Consider the following 18,233-nt stretch of genomic DNA (forward strand, 5'->3'; position numbering starts at 1 on the left):
TAAAGGAAGGGAAAGATCATTTGGTTGATGACACCAAATCTCAATATAATACGCATCATTCCTCGGTTATAGAAGTCGGCAGCGCACAGTCCGTCTTGAGGAATGGCAGAATCCAAGCAAAAAAACGCATCGGTTAATTCTTTTGAAAAATGAATCAAATAGAATTAAGTGCATCATACTGCATACATGCATACAGATGATAGGTGTACTAGAAGATCACTTATTCTCTGTTTATTTAAAAAAAAAAAAAAATGGAAAAATGGAAAATCAATACGCCCGCACCCAATTCAATACGCCCGTATTGAATTAGGGTTAAAGGCAACTTTTCAACTTCACTACGGGCGTATTGAAGTGAATACGCCCGTATTGACTCCAACGGGCACACCAATACGGGCGTATTGAATTCAATACGGCCCGTATTGGTTCTCAATTTTGCACAATAATGGCCGAGTCAGTACGGCCGTACCGAATTCGGTGCGGGCCGTACTGACGAGAAATCCTCTATAAAAAGGCCCCTTCCCCCCTCATTTCTGCACAGCATCCTTCATCCCTCTGCATAGCTTTTCTCTGTGAGTGTCTCTGAGCATACCAAGTCTGCAAAAATGGCCGAGTCGTCAAGAAAGAGGCAGAGAGGCCCTGCTCAACGCGAGATGACTGCCCGACATTTGGAGAAGCTGGAACTTCTTCAGACATTCAGCTTCAAGCCTTCAAGGGTACTCGACTTCGGCATCCTCCGAACAATGGGGTGGGAGGATGAGATCCGAGGTTACATTACTGCTATAGGGTGGAGGTTCCTCTTTAACTCCCACCCTAGGATATACCCTACGGCGACGAAGGAGTTCTTAGCTACTGTCGGCATCGTGGAGTCAAAGAACAGCGTTGGGGAGACGGTCCACACAGTGGATTTCTGGATGAACGGAGGGTATCGCTCCTTGTCGTTGGACGAGTTCAATGTCCAAGCCGGCTTCTTCGAGCGACGCGAGCAGTTGGAGTATCGGGACGCCATATGCGAGTGTCCCGATGACCTGACCCCGACCGATATGTGGAGAGAGGTCACGGGTCAGGCGGAGTACCATTCTGGAGTGAAGGGTACTCAACTCCCGACTACCCTCAGGATCTGCCATAAGCTGATTACCGGCTCCATCCATGCTCGATCCAAGAGCCCAAAGTCGGTGACACGGCCGGATTTGCTGGCTCTTTATTGCATGGCCACTGGACAGAGGGCCAACCCCGGATTCTTCTTTCTTGAGCATATAAAGAATCTGGGGGCACGATAGGGTGACGCTCGGCGAGGGTATATCATGGTCTCCTCGCTCCTCTCACGACTCGCCGAGTATTGGGGATGCCCCGATGGCATGGATGCTGGGGATTTGGCGCCTAAGTTAATTAATACCACCACCTTGCTTAACATGAGGATCATTGCCAAGGTGGGGGATCAGTATGTACAGGCGACCACCCGCGACACCTTCAGTGAGCTCTTTGATGATATTCAGCTCCCAGGTGACGAGGACCCACAGCAGGAGGGCGACACCTCACAGCAGGATAGGGCCTATTTCGATGCTCGCTTCGACGCCTTGGAGCAGCGTTTCGATGCTCAATTCGATGCCCTTAGACAGGATTTTGACAACCTGTCAGTCTGGCTGCACCGTCGCTTCCCAGACCCTCCACAGGACCCGCCGGCAGAAGGATGAAGACCGGCTATTTTTTTCATGCTTTTAGTGCATTTGTGTAAATGGGCTTTGTCCCACTTTTCATTTCCTTTGTACAAATTGAACTTCGTTAATGAAGTATTTTCATTTTGAAATTCAGATTCTTTTAGCACTTTTATTTCTGTACAACAAAAGCCAAAATCAACAAAAAAAGGCAAAAACACAGAAAAAGCCAAAATCAAACAAAAAGGCAAAATACAGAAAATCCAGCAAATTTGTACAAAATAACTGAGCCTGGAGAGGCTTGCCGAAACAATACTCCCTTTCAGAATAATTGAGCCTGGAGAGGCTTGCCGAAATAATACTCCCTCATCAGAATAATTGAGCCTGGAGAGGCTTGCCGAAATAATACTCTTAGAATAATTAAGCCTGGAGAGGCTTGCCGAAATAATACTCTCAGAATAAATGAGCCTGGAGAGGCTCACCGAAATAATACTCCCCAGAAAAATCTCAGCTTCCACTCACGGACCAAATTCCTCAGTGAAAGCTATCAAAGCGAGATCAGCAAAATTCCCTAACGGAAGCATGATCCAAACAGTATATCTAGTCAAAGGACTTAAAACTTCCTCAGTGGAAGATAGCTCTCCAACTCAAACGAAGAGTGAAGCTAAGCCTGAAGAGGCTTCCTAAATAATACTCTGGGATACATAAGATCCCTAAATCCCCAGTCACCTACTCAAGAGGCACCCCTACAAAAGGAGAAAAAATAAAAAATATATATCAATAAATATTCCCCAAGCGGAATGCGGCATCCAGCCAAACACCAAACATCAAGATTATTTGCCTAACAGAAGAGGCCAGTCAAGAAATGAATGACAAAATCCCCAGTGGATAAACAGCCTACACAGAGGCTACAAGAATCAAAGAAATCGAAAAGAGACACCCGAATAAGGACAACCGGGATACTCCACCTACGTCAAAAGGACGTCAGCCAAACATAAGGCATCGCTCAACTCAGAGAGAGAGCATCTGTGTCTACACCCCAAGGAGTCAGAAATTCCCCATGGGTACCAACAATGCAATGCAAGTTGGGGCACAGGAACCTATGAATGACTGCACATCCCCTAGACGGATCCCTGCGTTATCCAGCCCTCAGCGGCACAAAATCAGAAAACCCGTCGAAACAACATCGTGGACTGTGGAGACAAAAATCATCTCAAATCATTGCCGAAGTGATCAGAAGACACGGAAGCAGCCCCTGGAGAGGGTAAACTCACACTGCTGAATGTTAAGAGGCAGGACCTGGAGAGGGTAAACTCACACTGCTGAATGTTAAGAGGCAGGACCTGGAGAGGGTAAACTCACACTGCTGAATGTTAAGAGGCAGGACCTGGAGAGGGTAAACTCACACTGCTGAATGTTAAGAGGCAGGACCTGGAGAGGGTAAACTCACACTGCTGAATGTTAAGAGGCAGGGCCTGGAGAGGCAATACTCAACTGCTGAATGTTAAGAGGCAGGGCCTGGAGAGGCAATACTCAGCTACCTCATGTTGAGAGGTAAAGCCTGGAGAGGCAGTACTCAATCATCAGTAATGTTAACACTGGTGTCTAGCTTCCGGCTCGGGCGTCGAGTGAGGCTAGGTCTGGAGAGACAGTACTCAACCATCAGCGTCGTCAGAGGCACGTTGGTGTTCAACTTCCGGCTCGGGCGTCGAGTGAAGTTGACCCTGGAGAGGGTAAACTTAGCTATCGAGGTTGTCAGAAGCGCCGAGGTATGCAATAACCTGGAGAGGCTACTCAACAATTTTCCACCAGAAGACGCTACAAGTCAGAAGGTTGGCACATCACCCGGACAATTGGGTCAACTCCTTTACTTGTCAGCCGGTACACCAAAAGGCCGTCTGACTAAGTAAAGGGGGGGCAGCTGTAGACCCCTAAAATTGTCTGGGTCGGAAATAAAACTCGAAGACTCTCGAAGATCAAAGGAAAGTCACCCGGAAGGACTCCTGGAAGACCCTGGAAGACCCTAGGATGACAATCTGTAGGTTTAGAGGTCTTAGAGTAGCATAAAATAAGAATGTGGGGGAATTGAAGCTCAATACGGCCTCCTAAAGGTTCAGTACGGCCGTACTGAACATTTTGAACTACAATACGGCCGTACCGAACTCAATACGGCCGTATTGAAGTTTTTGAACTTCAGTACGGCCGTACCAAATTTAATACGGCCGTACCGTAGTTCAAAATTTCGGTACGGGCCGTATTGGTGTCAGAGGCCGTATTGCGCCTGTTCCCTATATATAGGACGTCATTTGGACGTCATTTCACACTTTTACACTCAGTTGTAACCCTCTTCTTGAGTATCCTGGGTTTTTTTGAGCAGTGCTCTGCCTAGAAATCACTCGGAGAGTTGATCCGACAAGGTTCTCGAGTTCTGAGCTTTTTGCTTGAGTCTCGAACTAAGTCGAAGGGAAATCCTCCGGATTTCCATAGTTAAAATTTTCTAGGAAGGAGAGAGCGGGCTTGTAGAGCGAGGGAACGCCAAAAAGCTTCCCAGTTTTACTTGAAATATATAAAAGCACGCTTCAAAGGTTTCTTCTTAAGACCTTCCTTTTACTGCTTTCTGTGTGTATATTAAACTGTCATCATGTAGATAGTTAATTCATAATTGCTTAGAATAAATAGGGGTAATTTAGTAATTTTGCGCTATTATTTTAAAAATAATCTGTCATAGGGAACCCGAAAGGGGCGCTGTGGGGTGCTAACACCTTCCTCACGCGTAACCGACTCCCTTACCCGACTCTGGTTGTAATGGCCGAAGTCGATTTTTGAATCGATTGCCTTAAACTTCTTTTTCCAATGTTTTGAGTAAAACATTGGTGGCGACTCCACGAACCCTTCCTTTTTATGAAAACCGCTAATCCATAGAGGGTCCCGCTTGGGATTAATATGGATTGGTGAGCCTTTTAATAAAATTGCTCGTTTGACGAGGTCTCAGTTTGAGAATAAGTCATTCTAAGCAATCCATATTTTTGAAAACAAAGAGTCCAACCATCCTTCGCGAATGCCGAAAGCCCATTTCGGGCCGGTGGCGACACTCAGCAACAAGTTTCTGGATTTCCTCCTTTTGACTATGAGGATAACGATATGGCTTCACCTTCACTGGAGCAGATCCATCCATTAAAGGAATAGAATGACCATGTGCACGCGGTGGTGGAAATTTGGAAGGAGTAGAGAAAACTAAAGCATATGTAGTCAACAATAAATCAACTTCAGGTTCTATATCCGGCAATAATTCCAACGATGTAAAAGATGGCATGATGGGATCGACCATTTTCATGCTATATACCTCTGCAATGGAATTAGTGTTGACCATTCGACGAATATGATGTAAATGAGCTTGCCGCGGAACATGATCAACATCCCCTTGTAATGTTACGAACTTACCATTATACAAGAATTTTAAGTGCAAGGATTCATAATTAGCCACATGAGGATCGATAGTTTTCAACCAGCTAGCTCCCAAAATAAGATCTGCACCTGAAATTGGAAGTAAATATACAGGCATTTGAAACAAATTCCCTTGAGCTTGTATGATCAATTGCTGAATTAAACCTTCTGCTGTCATATAATTCCCATTTCCCACCATTACTTTGAACATGGGTGCTGGTTCAATAGGAAGCTTCAAAAATTTTGCAAGACGAGGTTGCAAAAAATTATCGAAACTCCCTCCATCAATTAAAACAGTCACAGGTAACTTGTCAATATTAGCCAAAAACCGTATGGTACCCACCCCAATACCACCTTTTAGAGCATTCAACGATAAATGATGGTCATCAATTCCAATCTCTGTGTTAATGACAGGCTGATCAATATCAGGTGGAGGGTCAATATTAGAATCCACAGAATCTTCCTCTAAATTTAGAAACAAATACTGTCTGTTTGGGCACTTATGATTAAAAGTAAATTTGTCATCACAAAAATAGCATAGTCCCTTTTCTCTACGGAGTTGCATTTCAGCCGGGCTTATTTTTTTAACCTGACTATTGGCCAAGGGTGGAATTGAAGGTTTTGGTAATAATGGTGGAAGATATGCCTTAACCACAGGTTTGGACTGTTGCTGAGAGGTATTAAAACTCGCTGAATACACTGGAGAATAACGTCGAACAGGCGTTGAATCCGATTTAATAGTGGGTGAATATCTCTCCTCATATAACTTGGCCAAAGCAACTGCTCTGATCAAAGAAGTGGGAGTCTGAACGATCACATCTCTTCGAATTTCAGCATGGAGACCACTCAAAAAACACTTTAATAAAGCTTCATCAGGTAATCCAATTGATCTATTAGCCAACGACATAAACTTCATATAATAATCGAAAATTGTACCAGTTTGCTGTAATTTAAACAGCTCAGACATTGGGAAATCAAATGGAGAGGGACCAAATTGGGATTCCAAAGCGCGCTTCAAATCTGTCCAGGATTGAACAGCAGAAAGACGTTGAAGCATTTGAAACCAAGGCACGACATCTTTTTCAAAATGAATCGCAGCAATCTCCACTCTTGCAGCATCAGGCGTGTAATGATAGTTAAAGAATTTTTCTGCCTTAAAGATCCACTCTAGCACCGAAGAGTGTCCATCAAAATGTGGAAAGCCCAACGAAATGTCCTTAACAGGCAACTGATTTGCAGATGAAGAAACACCATGGAGCTGAGAATGCAATTGTACTAATAAATCTAAGGAATGTTGGAATTGATCCATCCGAGCTTGAGCCTCTGCCTGGACTTGTTGAGTATGAGCCCGTTGTTCACTATCACGAAGCTCCAAAAAGAGCCATTAATTTACGAAGTTCCTCAGAATGACCACGGACTTCAGCCTGTAAGTCCTTCAAACGTGTGCTCTCAGCCATGGCGTCAATGAAAGCACCAATGAAACGTGTGTACTGGAAAATAGAAACACCCTGTATATTTTGTATAATATTGTTTGAAGAATATAAGTGCCTGATTACAATTAAAACAGCAAACAATTGCAATCAAGAAACAAGGTTTCAATACAGAATTGAAAATGAGAAACTAATGATAACTGTCAATCACGACCCGATCACCGCTGTTGAAGCTCACACAACCTGAATCAATATCAGAAAGAAGTAAGAAGAATCGATACTGAAGAATCAGATTAGGAAGAATTATGCAGCAGAATTTTCAGAGAGAAACATACCACACACATGCCTTTCCCTAGTGCACGTAGTCCTGAAGAAATACATTCTCTCTCTTACTCCTCATGCTTTTCCTACATCCATTTCCTTGCTGATCATTTGCCACGTGGTCTTGTGGTGTAACTAACTTTTTCTCCCCACTCCGCTCAGCATTTCGTAGGCTCACATTTTTTTTGCACGTTACACTTGATCAAAAGGAGCTGAACATGAGACAGAGACGGTGGATGAAATATTTTAAAAGACTATGAATTTTAGTTGATGTATTACCCTAGGAAGGCCAATGTAGTGGCAGACACTTTGAGTATGAAGTCCATCCACATGTCTAGTCTGATGGTAAAGGAGTTGGAGCTGGTTGAGAAATTCAGAGATTTGAATCTGTATGTGGAGTTGGCACAAGACCACATTAGCTGTGGCATGACTACAATTGTTGGTGAGTTCTTGTAGCAAGTTGGCATGAAGTAGTTGCGAGATTCAGAAATTGTGAAGGTTCTTAATTTGCTAGATACAGAGAAAGCAGTTGGCTTTGAGATGGGTGAAGATAGGATTTGAGGTTAAGGGCAGAATTTGCCTACCTCAAGATTCTGAGTGAAGAAAGACACTATTGAATATATGACGGCCTGTTTGACCTGTCAGAAGGCTAAGGTTGGGCACCAGAAGTCTGGTGGTTTAATTGTAGATGATGGAGATCCTGTGGTGGAAGTTGGATAGTATCACTATGGATTTCAATGATGGGTTGCCTAAGTCGACTAGAAATAGTGATGTTATTTGAGTTGTGGTTGACAGATTGACCAAGTGTGCACATTTCTTGGCTGTCAATATCAAGTGATCCTCGAAGAAGTTGACACAACTGTATGTGAAGGAAATAGTACGGTTGCACGGGGTGCCTTCTAGTATTATTTCAGATAGGGATCCGTGGTTCACTTTCAAATTTTTGGCAGAGTCTACACCAAGCCTTAGGCACAAGGTTGAGGTTGAGTTCTACTTATCATCCACAGACGGATGGTTAGTCAGAGAGGACAATTCAGTCCTTGGAGGATTTGTTGAGGGCTTGTGTGCTAAACTATTTAGGGAGTTGGGAGGAAGTCTTACTACTGGTAGAGTTCATGTATAACAATAGCTTTCATGCTAGTATCGGGATGACACCGTTTGAAGCCCTGTATGGTAAGAGGTGTAGGACTCCTCTGTGTTGGTACCAAGATAGTGAATCAGTAGCTGTGGGGCCGGAGTTAGTCCTACAGACTACTGAGAAAGTAAAGTTGATTCAAGAGAGTATGAAGACTGCCCAGAGTAGATAGAAGTCATATTCTGATAAAAGGCGAAAGCCTTTGGAGTTTGCTGAGGGGAAACATGTGTTTTACGTTTCATAGTTGAGAAAGTATGTCCATGACCCGAGTCATGTAGTTGAGATGGGCGAGATTCAGGTCAAGGGGAATTTGACTTATGAGAAGAGACCGGTAGCTGTGATTGATTACAAGTTGAAAGGTTGGGAGGAAAGTCTATTGGCTTGATGAAGATCTTATGGGATGAAACTACTGGTGAGACTACTTAGGAGATTGAGCAACTGTGTAGAGAGTAGTATCTTTTCCTACTTCCAAGTAACTCTATTTTCGGGGATGAAAATTCTTATTTGTTGGGGGGTACTGTAACGTAGTAAGTTATTTCAGAAGGCCCAAAAGCCCAATATGGGTGATTTAGTAGCCCAGAACGGGCCGTTCCCAATTTGGAACAGGCCGTTCCAAATTACTAAATTGACTTGTAAATCGTAGTTGAGAACGGGCCGTTCTGGATGAGTCTCAAAACAGGCTGTTCTAGTTTCAGAATGGGCCGTTCTGCATGTGAATTTTACACATGATGAAGGAGCCCAGAACGGGACGTTCCGGATTCAAAATGGATCGTTCTGTCCACTTCATATTTTCTATAAATAGGACCTGTGGGCAATTGATGAGAAAAGAAGGTTTTAGAGAGAAGTTCTAGAGAGAAGGACTCTGGACTAGAAAGCTTGTTTTTGGAGGATTGAAGTTCAAGAATCAAGCTTTGGAGGATATTTCTTCTTCCTCTCAGATTCTTGGCTTTTAGATCCAATTTTTAGGAAATGGAAGCTAGATTGTAAATTTTTTGGTTGTATATGAGTTGTGTTAAAAGATAAAAATGTTGTGTGTTGCTAATATATGATTAAATATTTATTAATGATGTTGTTGGTGATGTTTTCATGATGGAGATGGGATGTAAATGAGATGCATGTTGTAGTTAAGTTGTGAAGTTGTTTACAAGTTGTGTTTTGATCTATGATATTGTTGAAGCATGTTGAAATTAAGTTGATAAAGTTGCTATAAGTTATGTGAAGTACATGATGATAATATTGTGAGTTGTGAGAAGCTTGACGTGAAGTGTGTAAATATGTTGTCATTTATATAGATGTTATTAGTATACTATGTTGTTAAGTTGTTAGAGGAGAGTTGTATGTTGTGCCATGTGTTGAAAAGATATTACCTTATGATGATTGAGTTGTAAATTATGAGTTGAGCTAATAAGCTGTTGAGTTGATTGTGTTGTTTAAAGTTGAAATGAGATATTGTGTTGTTAAAATGTGTTGTTAAATAACATTGATGAGTTGTTGTGCTGATATACCATGTTGTTTAAATTGAAAGTTGATTGAGATGATGAGTTGAAAGTTGTGTGTTGTTTAAGTTGAAAGTTGATTGAGATGATGAGTTGAAAGTTGTGTGTTATTTAAGTTGTTAAGCTGAGCTGTGCTGTTGAGTTGTAAGCTGATTTAGTTGTGATGATAAGTTGTTGATCACTAGGACTAGAGGAGATGTTTTCGAAGTTGCTCATCCCATTGTGCAGATTGAGATAGTTGTAGTGCTCTGAGAACCCAATTTGTTGAAAATCCTCCTTGGGAAGTTGTCCCTTGGAGTGGATGTTGTGTTGTTCTCCTCTAGGACTTAGTTGGTCCCGTGTGTGGGCAAGGTCGAGGCACACGTGTACAAAGCGACCACGGTATAGGGGCAAGGTCGAGCTATACCGATTATAAAGCGACCACACGTACGGTATAGGGGCAAGGTCGAACTATACCAATTACAAAGAGACCACGGTATAGGGGCAAGGTCGAGCTATACCGATTACAAAGCGACCAATTTGAGTAAAGTACGAAGTCGAGAACTTAGTTCCTAACCGAGTACTATACTTTATTGTTTAAGTGGCAAAGTCTGAGAAACCGTTATCGTGTTGTGGATCGATATCCAAATTTGTTGTTTACCTAGCAAGCCCAAAAAGGTTATGTGTTGTCGGTTCGGTAGAACGTAGCCACTTAGACTACTCACCATGTTGTAGGAGATCTCCGAGTTAAAATGCGTGACGACGCATAAGTTGTTAATGAGTTGATTTTTTGTTGATATGAGTTGTACATACGTTGTTGTATTGTTAAGCTGTGATTGTGTTGTATGTTGACCTTGTTGAGGACGATGATAGTGCTATTGCATTGTAAGTTGCTTTTAATACGTGTGTTGGTTGTTGTTATGATGAGTATGGTAACTATTCCAATGGTTTGTAAAGTAGTTGTGTTGAAGTGTTGATATGTGGAATCAAGTTGAAATGATGTTAAGATGTATAGTATATATGTTGTTTGTCTCATGTGTCGGATGCGAAGATGATTATATAGTTGTTATGTTGCATATTAAATTATTATGTGTTGTTTATTGTGTCTAGCTTACCCTTGCATGTTTCCATGTGATTTTGATTGCGATGATCATACGTTGTATGGGAGCAGGGCAAGAATAGACTGGGAGATAGCTGCTAGAGGCCACTGGAGGTGCCTGGTGATGGATATTTTTTTTGTAGGCTACCTTATAGTAACATATTTTTTTGTATATAACTGGTTGTTGTTGGTTGCTTGTTAGCAACTTGTGTTGTAAATATTTTATTATACTATTTTAGTATATATATTCCAGTAGTGTGTAGTGTTGTTTTGTAGTGTGACGGCTGTGGCTGGTCGTTACATACCTTTTATATTTTTTATTTATTGTATACATTGATTAAAAATGTCAAAATAGTAAAGATTATAAGATTATATACATTGATTAAAAAAATCAAAATATGAAAGATTGGAAGATTTATATTATGTTTAGAATTTTTATTATAAAATATGTTTTAAAATAAATTCTCATTTTAAAATTTTATATCAAATATTAAAAACATGTTTGTATCATAAATAAATTAAACTTGATTTTTTTTATAAAATTTAACATATTTATTTTTATGTTTTTATTAGTGTTAAATTATTATAAAGTAGGTTTTTAAGATTATAGTTCTAACCAAACATTTAAAAAATGTCTATGACACATAAATAAGTCATATTTAAGATATGTATTTTTAAAGAAAGTTAGGTTCAAATTTATTAAATTATAATATAACATAGTCTGACTTAGTTTATTTTCATCCTTAATCGTAATCATAGATATAAAAACTTGTAAAAAATAATTATTATATATTTATATATGTATATTTATACTTTTAAATGTTATATGTAAAATTTTTAATATTACAAATATATGAATAAGTATTGCCCACATTATCTAAAGTTTCTAGATCTGTCACTAGTCATAGGTATTGTAACATCTCGTAATGACCACTACACTATACAAAATCACTACTACTAGCAGTGAAACTAAATTACTAGTGATATACCAATTCATAGAAGGAATATGTACATGTATACATGTATAACATAACTATAATGTTAAACATATAAACTAATATAGTGAAGTTATATAAGCTTATATGTAATAATCCCAAAATAAATGGTATATCCTAGTGTCGATCGAGTACAACTATACAAGCTACCATAGTCGCACCGACATTAGAAAAAGATCACACCACCTGCTAGCAACCGCTTCTAAAGCCTAGTTGTGATCTACTTCCTTACAATGTATGCTTATTATAGTTCAAACCACAATGGAAACAAAAATGTAAGCTAGAGTTCAAAAAACATGCAAGTATAGAAAACGATTTTATAACATACAACATCATAGCAAAACATACATGTATCTCATCCATACTATATCAGCCAAGACATTCATCAATGCATATGAATATACCACAACATACATTATATGCAAACACCTCAACTAATTGTTGATCCCTTGGCAAGCGTACTAGAGACAACTTGTAACAGTGATGAGTAATGTCGTCTCCTCAGGGACTAGGTTGATTGATTGATTCTCAATTAATTTAGAAAAGAAAAAAAATAAATATACATAACATATTCACACATGTTCAACGTTTGATTCTTTAAACTCAGTTAAAATTAATAAAACTTAAAACAAGTGAAAAATTTGCAAATAAGTATTAGATAAACTCATATATGAGATGCTTTGGATTGGATTTCACCTTCTACACCTTTTGTAATCTTAATAAGCATATATATGTTAATTTCTCTCCTACAATATTGTCTACGATTACAATCACTCAATACTAATTCCTTAGTAAAGAGATTCTAAGTTTTCCCCCTTAAATATCAATTCCTTGCATATTTAAATAAAAGAAAACCTGCATTAAGAAAATCCTTTAAAGACTAATGATTTTAGCTCTATTCATAGCAATTTAAACCATTAGGTGATTCATTTTAAATCATAATCTAAAAATCATTTTCCAATCAAGTTCTAAATCAAAGTTTCAAATACAAGTGATCAAAACATAAAGACATTAAGAACAAAAATGAATCACTAATAAGTAGAAGAGACAATAACATATATGTGAAAATCAAGAGTTACATTAAGTTGCATCAGATTACATCCAATCCAAAAAAGAAAATATTAGCTACGCATTTCCATGAGAACCAACCAACAAAAGAAGAGAATGAGAAGAATTTAGTAGAAATTGTCGTCATTCCGTTCCCGAAACATTGGAATCACCACCAAAATCTTCAACTTGGATGGTCATTGAGGCTAGAGAGAGAGAATGATGGGTGAGGTGTGTTAGTCTCCAAAAAGCTCCTCCGTCTCATTCTTTCCTCCCTTTTATATGTTATGATTTGTAACAATGGATTATTTACTACTACAAATTGGCTTAAGCTATTTCTGAATGGCTTAAGCCTTTTCTAAATACTTCACCATGAAGAAAGTAAAATGGCTTAAGCCTTTTTTTGGCAGATTGTAATCTTAAATTTTTCTAAAATGGCTTAAGCCCTTATAATATGGCTTAAGCCTTGTTGAGTTAATACATATAAACATATTTTCTTCCATGAATCTTTTCAAACTTCAATTCTTTTCTTTGTCTTGATTTCTCTTCTCTTAACCTACAAAGCAAAACCTCCATAATTAATAAAAAATTACTATAATTTGATTGGGTTGAATTTCTATAACATAATTTACATATCTATATATAATATTCACATCTTTAGGCAATTTTTAAGAAAAAAAATGAAAGCATGTCATTTTACACAATAATATTCATGAAATTCGAGTAAAATTGACAACTAACAATTCCCTCAAAATTAAAACTTTGCTTGCCCTCAAGCAAAAGTCATCTAACTTAAAAACTCGAAACCACTTAAAGTATAACATCTTTTCCATCACATAAATCTTGAAGCAAATCAATAACATAACTAGGATGCAAGCTTCAAATTTCATTAAAAAAAAGACAAGGGAATCGTATCTTTCACTTAATTTGGTGCCCATAATACAAAAATACTAAAGTCACACAAGGTCAACACAACAAGAATTAGTGAAATTGGCAATTTAGTCAAGCAACCTAGTAGCAAAATCCTTACCTAAGTGTATCTCTCTCAATTAGGTAAGTGTTGCACTCAATTCATACAATACATCAATGGAAGCCAACATTACTTATCATCTAATCATGTCACATAAAGATGAATCAATCATAGATCATTAAGGTCTTTTATAGGGTTGTAACTTGACTTGCCTTACAAATGAATATTGGTTTTTTTGAATATTCAATCAAAGCACTTAGAGGTATATGGAGAGCAAAAATGATGTTTCAATTCAAGCTATTCCTAACTTTTTTCCTCTATACCATTTTTTTCACTAAGCCAATTTTTCAATATCTTCTTTTAAAACCACCTAATCATATATCAAAGGGGAATTTCTCAAATGAAAACACAAATATGTACAACATAACACTTTTTTTTTCATTCTTTTTTTTTTTTGTTGCTTTTTTTTAAAGGTTTACTATGTAGACAAGATAAATATTTACAACTATAGAAGAGATAAAATTTTCTAAATATTTTGAATTCATCATCCTTTATCATTTTCTTCATTCTAACTCTCACAACCTCTCCCCCAAACCTAGAACTTTGCTTGCCTAAGCAAAAGTAATATCGTTCATGCTCTCCTAAACTCTAAGTGAGAGAGAGGGATCTTGATTTTTCTTTTTGAGGCTAATAGGGTAGGAAAATTAAAAAAAAAAAAAAAGAAGCTAAAATAGGGTTCAAGTGAAATTAAACATTCAAAGGTTGGCTATTTGGTTCATAGTTAAATTTTAGAAGAAAAAAAATGCCTTGATCCTATCCATGCTTGATCATGCCATGCAACACTCAAAGAATCAAACAATATTACTCATAAAAATATAGTAATGAAACTCAAAGGGTGTTTACAAGATGCACTATACTCACCGGCTTAGACTTATTTACTAACCAATCACTTGACTTTCATGGCACCTTATCAATGAATTCCAAATGTGATCCTGCAATTATCATATGAGTGCAACCAATTTTCAATTCTTTTTTCAAATTCCCTATTCATATTCATCAAAATATTAATCCAATGAAACTTGATCCTAGTTAAGCATTGATAGTCAAAATTGATGCACAAAGTTCCAAAAAAACATTCCATTTCAAAAAGATTTCAACTTCTCTTAATCATCAAAAATGCATCACAAATGCCATAAATATGTAATGCACTACCCTCAAAATTTGAAACTACTTTAGAGCACCAAAACATATCATGATAAATTATCCTACTACAACCTAGTGTGCAACATACCAAAGTATCTAAGATAATAATCCAAAATAACAGAATATCAACATCAAAGTTGAATAGAGAAATTTAAACTAGAAGTGACCAAAAGTACTAAATTTAAAGTGTTGGAACTGAAATTAAAATTGCAAGAAAGTAGTAAATAAATATCAAAAGGTAAATTGGTGTCATCTTTCTCTTATCTTCTTCCTAAAGAGTGTGACGAGAATTAAAATGGTTCATTTTCTTTCAAGAAGTGACATCACTTGAAGAAAGTTCCTCATCTTCTAAGGAAAAATCAGATGTCTCTACTTCCATTAGAGATCTTGAAGAAGTTTGAGAAGTGTCAAGAAGGCAAAGGTTCAGGGAAGAACTTAAAGAAGAAGCCAAAGCCATTTGGATTCTCCAAGAGATTTCCATCAAACTCCCCCCTTACCTTTATCAATTGTGATTTCTCCACCTCCCAAGAAATTTTCTAATAGTATAATTAGAATAACATAATTTAATTACAATTTGAAATGGACATAAAAACCCAATTTCTAATAATGAATCACACTTTCTAATAATAAAAATATTAATATTGCATAACATAGAATATGTCAAATTATATATATCGCTTTATAATTTATATGAAAAAATTATAAAATAAGACATAATTATGCTAATATAACAAAATAAAAATTTATGCAACATAATAATTATTATATCTTTATGTATTTTTAAGCAATTTAATATATGATATTAATTAATTAAAAATATAATATTATTTTACGCTCACAATACATAATCATTATTTTTCAAATCAAAATCAGGAAAGTGCAATTTTTTTTAGTGACTCACCATTCTCTATAATCATTTCCTATCTTACATCTCTCTCAATATCTCTATCTCTTTCTTTTTGGGTTTTGGGTTATGGGCTTAAAAATATTAGGCAATTATGATTATTAGCCCAAACATCGGCAGAAAAAAAAAATCCAAAAAGTACTATCTTTTTCTTTTCATTTATTTACTATGTATTTAATTTTAATTCTCAATTATTTCATTTTTCCCTTTTTAGAAGAAAAAAAACATGGAAAAATGGATATCTAACAAAACCTGTATAATCAACTTCTGTGCACGTACGAAAGCATCACACAGTTACAAAATTTCAACAATCCATCCAAATATGGTGATCGCTAAAACAATAATTCCAATCAATAAGAAGGTTTAATACATGATGTCCGAATTTTTAGAATTATTAATTAAGTTTTTAAATTAAAAAGTATAAATATTAATCCCTTCATTTTTTTTTATAATTTTGTAATTTAATTCTTGAAATAAAAAATTTGTTTATAATCTATCAAATTTTTCAATAATATTTTTTTTATATCATTATTACCTAGATAATCGCACACTACAACAAAACTGATTTTTACTGCCGGTTTTATTAATCGTTAATGGCAGTTTTAACTGACATTAAAAACATCAATTTATAAAACTGACACCATATCTTTCGCCATAAGGCCATATGACGCCATTTTAGAGCAATTGCCGGAATAACCATCGAAAGTTAAGTTCTAAATGCTCACTATATTTCACTTTGCTGGCGGTTTCTAAACTGACATTATGTGTAAATTTGTTGACGATTTTGTAACCGCCACTATCTGTAATGTTGCTAATAGTTTTATAATTATACATTTGACTTTTCTGGCGGTTTGTTAACTAACACTATGTGCAAATTTTATGGCATTTTTATAATTACCACTATATGTATCAATGCTAAGTCTCACTTTTTTGGCAATGCCAACACTGACACTATGTATTCTCCCACCCCGTAACAAATGTTCATAAATATTGAAAACAAAGAGCAAGTAATTTGAGAAGGAATTACTAACCTATTTGTATAAAATCTTGAAGCTATCAACAGCGAAGCCAATCATGAACCAAGAGTGGTGAAGCCATCAGAACCAACAAAACATTGTCACTGAAACTAGTGAAAGGATTAGAGAACTTGTGTTTTTGGTCTAAAGCTAGGGTTTAGTGTGTTGTCTTGTATTTCTTTTTTTTTTTTTGGGGGAAACACATGGGTGGGAAAAGGGAAAATGAGGAGGCGTGAAACCTTGAGACAAGTAGCGTTAAAAAATTAATTATAATTAATTTAACATAATGGTGGTTACCAAACTGCCACAAGAATAAATTAAAATTTTATTTTAAATATGCTGGTGGTTACAAACCATCGAGAAATAAAATTTTAGGACAGTTTCATATAACCGTTGGCATGATACAATAATTATATATATGAATTTATTCAATTATTATTTTTTAATAATGGCAGTTATGAAACTGCTTCAAAATACTAATATTTAACGTCAATTACTTAACCGAAACTAAATAAACGACGCTAAAAGCTAATTTTAGTGTAGTTACATTACATTTTTATTTCATCTCACTATCCATATTTATCATGCTTTAAATCATATCTATAAAAAATTTCTTATTATTTTAGAATTATGATTAGGAAGATTATAAGAAAATTTTAATCAGTAGAAATACAAATTACATAGATAATAACATGAAATAATAATTTAATGTGAATGTTTAAGATATAAAAAGTATTTTATAAAATTTCACAAATTGTAAACAAATTTCTAACACGAGGAACTAAATTACAAAAAATACAAAAGGCAAAAAAAACTCGATTAAAATTTTTTTAACTTCAAAATTTAATTAAAACTTTTCAAAAAATTTAAAGATGAAATGATGTATTAAACCTAAACCAAAATAGTGATAAAATACATAACAATCTTTAATGTAGAAATATATCAATCGTGATAAAAGTAAGAACTTAATTTATAACTTACAATGAAACAATAATATGTTATTAATGCAAAGTCATATACCTCCTATATGATCATTGTTACCGATATCTATTTCACAAAGTTTCTCACAAGCAAAATATTGAGAACCTCGTTGTTACAATAAAAAAATTGTTTTAGAAAGAAAGAATTTCCTAAACCTTTTTTTCTAGAGGGTGTAATGAAACAATTAAAAATTACAAACCTTTTTATTAACAAGAGAAGAGATCCGTCATAAATGGCAAAAATGTAACTAAACCCTCATATATCTCTTCCATTAAGAATCAATAATGCAAAATTGTAACAGTTACTCCGGAATCAAAATTGACAATAATTGAACCACTTTTATTGTCACACATTTTGTATTCCAACATCATCAAGAAACTCATGCATGTTTGTAGCTTGGGAGGATCTCAATTCTCAACCCCAATTAATCCACCCAAGTTTTAGGGTATTATATAAACTAATTTCCAATTAACTAAATGAGAGTGTATTTTATTCTCTGAATTTCCTCATAGGAACTTTCTGCAAGCACATAACAAACTGATTTCAAGAACAAAGTTAACT

The 18,233-nt window shown here is 36.3% G+C and overlaps 1 protein-coding gene across 1 annotated transcript; it reads right to left on the reverse strand.

Annotated features, from left to right (window-relative positions):
- Positions 1-2,549: 2,549 nt before the first annotated feature.
- Positions 2,550-6,405, reverse strand: LOC145957823 (uncharacterized). Its single transcript, XM_083074227.1, has 2 exons — positions 4,743-6,405; positions 2,550-2,560 (listed from the first exon to the last, which is right to left on the reverse strand). Exons 1-2 carry the CDS (start codon positions 6,403-6,405, stop codon positions 2,550-2,552), a joined length of 1,674 nt encoding a protein of 557 aa, XP_082930353.1.
- Positions 6,406-18,233: the final 11,828 nt, after the last annotated feature.

Source organism: Cajanus cajan, chromosome 5 (genome assembly GCF_000230855.2).
Source record: "Cajanus cajan strain Asha chromosome 5, NIPB_CcT2T_4, whole genome shotgun sequence".
NCBI lineage: Eukaryota > Viridiplantae > Streptophyta > Magnoliopsida > Fabales > Fabaceae > Cajanus > Cajanus cajan.

Coding starts and splice junctions, on each gene's coding strand:
- LOC145957823 (XM_083074227.1), bottom strand. CDS start 6,405: ATGGATCAATTCCAACATTCCTTAGATTTATTAGTACAATTGCATTCT.